This window comes from Lactuca virosa, chromosome 9 (assembly GCF_052849685.1).
Source record: "Lactuca virosa cultivar CGN04683 chromosome 9, Lactuca_virosa_CGN04683_v6, whole genome shotgun sequence".
Taxonomy (NCBI): Eukaryota; Viridiplantae; Streptophyta; class Magnoliopsida; order Asterales; family Asteraceae; genus Lactuca; species Lactuca virosa.
This window is the reverse complement of record NC_136434.1, coordinates 147964790-147968696: the sequence shown is the minus strand read 5'-3', so window position 1 is coordinate 147968696 and position 3907 is coordinate 147964790. Positions and strand designations below refer to the sequence as shown.

Here is a 3907-nt window from a genome sequence, read left to right as displayed (position 1 = left end):
CTTAAAATAGAACTAAAATAAAAAATAGTTACTTTTGAAAGATTAAAAAACAAAATGATCTTATACAATGAAACTTTTAGTTCCAGGGGTTATCAAAGATTATATAAATAAAAGTATATTATGATTATGTCATTCCATTCCATCGAAAATGAGCCTAGCAGAAGGAATGCACTATTCCATTCTATTCAATACAATCGGAACAATTCTAATTCCAACTTTGATCACTACATACCAAACAGTAGCAGTCCTTCCTTCCAGTGTTGAAGCAACAAGCTGTGATATATTTCCACCAAGCAAAAAGTATAAAAAAAATGGTAACTGACCTATTCGAGTACTGGGTACCAGTCCTTCCTTCAAGTGTTGAAGCAACAAGCTGCCAATTGGTCTTGCAAAATTCAAATATAATGATATTATTATTATTATTATTACCTGTGATATATTTACAGCAGCAACAGTGGCACATTCATCATCATAAGAAAAGTATCTCTTCAGATGTTGCATCAGGGAGAGCCCCATGAAGGGTTCCCAAAGCGATTCTTAACTTAATAAAACCTCTCGTACGCTTTGCAACTGCACTTACCAACGCCTGCATATCACAAATGAAAATAGATTCTTGTAAGGAAAAGTAGCATGATGCTATTTTTTTGTTTGTATTAAAAAAAACTTACACGTATATTTAAGAAAAGCATTGCATCGACAAGATGGAATGTCATGCCATGAAGGCGCCATATTTGTACATAATGACCCAGAGCCATTAACAAAGTCATAATATCTGAGAAAAACCCTACATTCCTTAATATAACACTCTTCCACTCCCACAATGAACCTGCACACATCCATTCCCATTCCCATGATTTATTTTTATTTAACAAGTCAATGATAAAAATCATAGGCTCTTGGTCTTGCCTGCTGCTGACATATCTAAAAGCTTTGATATTTTGGAATTTGTGGTGTTGCCTGCTGAGTGGTGAACCCATATATCAACCAGTTGAAACCCATGAACCAAAATCACCTAAACCAAAAACATTATGAAAACCTAAAACAAAATAAAAGTATATAAATACATAGGTCAGCGTGTGTGAGTGAGTGTGTGTGTACCTGTAGTGTTTCGAAAGCAATACTCAGAGGCTCAAAGAATAATAACAAAAACATAGATGCCCTTAATGTGTTGCTACTTAAGTTGAGCAGCAGATAGAGATGTATATTAGAAAGCATGCATATTGTAGGTGTGAATTGCAGTTTAGAAGTAGTAAAAAGCAATAAATAATCTGATTTATTAAAAGTTAGAACTCAGTGTTTGTTAGGAATAATCTGATTTTTTACAAATATTTTTTTATATAAGAAATAAATAAAGTAACCTTAACCTCACCTCATTTTGTTGTTCAGGGACAGGAACAATATCAAGACTTTGACCACTAGTATCCATGTCCATGTCCTCCTCAATATTCACGTCACCAGCATCTGTTTCAGCTAATTTAAAAAAAAAAAAAAATCAAAATTAACTTGGAACTATGTCAGTGTCAGAGTAATTCATATGCAAAAATCCACCGAATAGCAAACTAAACACAACTCAAGATCTTAGCTTTTTTCCCCTTTGAATATGTGATGTCGTATTTACCTTACAGCAAATTAACAATGATCTAAAAAAAACACTATTCTATTTAACATTTTCATCTTCCTATGCCAACAGATAATCATCTCTAACCAGTTTCAGTTTCATATTCAGATGATAAAGTAACTTCATATAATAAATACTATATATCATATATTCAGCATTAATTATATATAGAAAGCATATGATTAGATTAACAAGACAAGGGTCAAACCTGGTTGCCTCGAATCCAAATCCAAATCCAAATCCTCCACAACATTTACTTCTGCTTCTCCTGCCTTCTCTGTCACATCTTCACCCTGTTGCTATGTCAAAATGTCAATGCCAATGGATGTGACATTTGTTTCTTATAACATTCTTCTCTCAATCTTCAGAAACTTAACTTATTGTATGTAATTTATAAACCAGTTTTTTAAACACAACTTACATTATTATTCTCCTCAGTAATAATCTCCTCAACATCCAAACTAAATTCTGTAACAACAGATGCTGCTTTTTCCACCGTATCTTCACTCTGCATAATGATGGTATTGTTTGGTAGATCAGTAGACATGTCCTTATCCTGCAAATACCAGCAAATAATATAAGAGAGAGAGAGAGAGAGAGAGAGAGAGAGAGAAGTAAGCATGAATAAGGAAGTCCTTGAGATTTATGAAATAGTAGAATTCTAGAGGAAATACCAGACTGCATCGACAATGACAACCAGCAATAAAACACAATATACACGGAAGTAAGTCCATGGAGTTGCAGAAGGAGATGCATTCAACCGTTCAAGCCGATCCCGGGCTAGAGCTTGAAACATCTGCACAAAATGATAAAAGTAAAACCCATAAAAAAAATCTCCAAATTTTCTTCATATCTATACTCCAAAACCATGTGAGGTAATAGTAATAGTACCTTCAAAGAGCATAATACAGTCAACCATGTTGACCACAATCCTGCTCTAACTAATGTTGGTGGTACTACCAATGGAAGAAATGTTCCCTTGTAGATAACATAATTAACTAGTCTCTCCACCATTCTCCGAGATTCAGTTGCATGCAGCTCATCAAAAAATGTTGTCTGCATGACCAAATATATCATCAAAAAGAATCAAGACTCATTGTAAAGATTTAGGAAAGTTGAATACCTTAAGAGAGAGGATGATGAGTATAAAAATGTTGAGGACAAAATTGACCACCAATGCAACTGTGGTATAAGAACTCAACAACAGTTCCAATACACGGTTGGCAACACCAGGGTGGAGAAGGTTTTCACCCATCAAACCATCTGACTTTAATTTCACATAAGAAACTTTTGTCCAATATTGGAGGCCTATAAAGCTCAACACTGTATAGACTGCTGATATTGATAAATACCCCACACCCAACCTGCATTCTTTTCGGGTAGTATTGGATTAATAAAATATTTAAGAAAACGGAAGGGCATATTTGAAAATTTTAATTGAACCTTCTCCCCCTCAATTGGATCATAGAATCTTTCTAGCAGATTGACCACCATTGACTTACCGGACCCACTTTGACCAACCAATCCAACGGTTTGACAGGCATTGACTTTGAGATTGAATTTTTTAGCACCAAAGTTTCTAGTCTTGAAGGGTAAGCGAAATCAATGTCTTTGAACTCTAATGCACCTTTGACTATGGATATTGTTTTTCCTTGTTTGTCTGTTGAGTCTATAGGTGGGACCCTGTTGATGATTTCACTAATCTGGGCTCCAAGACCACTGTAATGATTGTTGAAAAAAAAAACTATTAAGAATACTAGTTAAACTGAGACACAATGGTGATTTTTTTTATACTTACAACCCTCCATAGAGAACGCATATTCCAGCACTGAGAATATCTCCACCTTTGACTCCTTTTTCAATGACCAAAACGCCCCCGTACCAGCTCACAAGTGCAAAAACAGCAAATAAGATTCCAAAGCTACCGAACTCTCTCTATTAATTTCACATTATTTTCAGTTTCAGTTTAATTCATTCTTACATATAGAACAAGATTCTCATAATGAAAAAACAAAATCAAATGTCGTGTTATCAATCTTAGAGTCAAAATTTAGGTATTCAAAATCTATAAAATAAAATTTATCCAAGACAAATAGTGATTTTGCTAGTTAGGGTGCAAGTAAAAGATTTGGTAGTCTAACATCTAAATTAATGTTTCTACATAATATTTTTTTATCTTAACTTCCACATAATTTATAATTATTTTGGTACACGAGAAAAATTGCTTACTTTAGCAGTTTTGGGTTTGGTGGGCAGAGGACAGTGGAGGTCTTGTTTCCATTTGGTCGT

General features: G+C 34.2%; 1 protein-coding gene across 2 annotated transcripts; it reads right to left on the bottom strand.

Annotated features, from left to right (window-relative positions):
- Positions 1–329: 329 nt before the first annotated feature.
- On the bottom strand, positions 330–2644 carry LOC145138398 (uncharacterized). Of its 2 annotated transcripts, none has more exons than XM_079072492.1 (8): positions 2510–2644; positions 2293–2414; positions 2040–2174; positions 1827–1917; positions 1370–1470; positions 907–1012; positions 669–826; positions 330–586 (listed from the first exon to the last, which is right to left on the bottom strand). In XM_079072492.1, exons 2-8 carry the CDS (start codon positions 2350–2352, stop codon positions 470–472), a joined length of 768 nt encoding a protein of 255 aa, XP_078928618.1. In that variant the 5' UTR covers positions 2353–2414; positions 2510–2644; the 3' UTR covers positions 330–469. The 2 variants fall into 2 exon arrangements, with proteins under 2 accessions (XP_078928618.1, XP_078928619.1); XM_079072493.1 differs by having other exon boundaries at positions 1827–1911.
- Between the last annotated feature and the right edge of the window lie 1263 nt (positions 2645–3907).

What these genes read in the sequence shown, in the direction of transcription:
- LOC145138398 (XM_079072492.1), bottom strand. Translation starts at nt 2,352, where the DNA reads ATGGACTTACTTCCGTGTATATTGTGTTTTATTGCTGGTTGTCATTGT. An exon ending in TTACTGAGGAGAATAATAAT is followed by an intron (nt 1,918 to 2,039) that starts GTAAGTTGTGTT and finishes ATTTTGACATAG; the next exon opens with CAACAGGGTGAAGATGTGAC. An exon ending in TTTAGATATGTCAGCAGCAG is followed by an intron (nt 827 to 906) that starts GCAAGACCAAGA and finishes GGATGTGTGCAG; the next exon opens with GTTCATTGTGGGAGTGGAAG.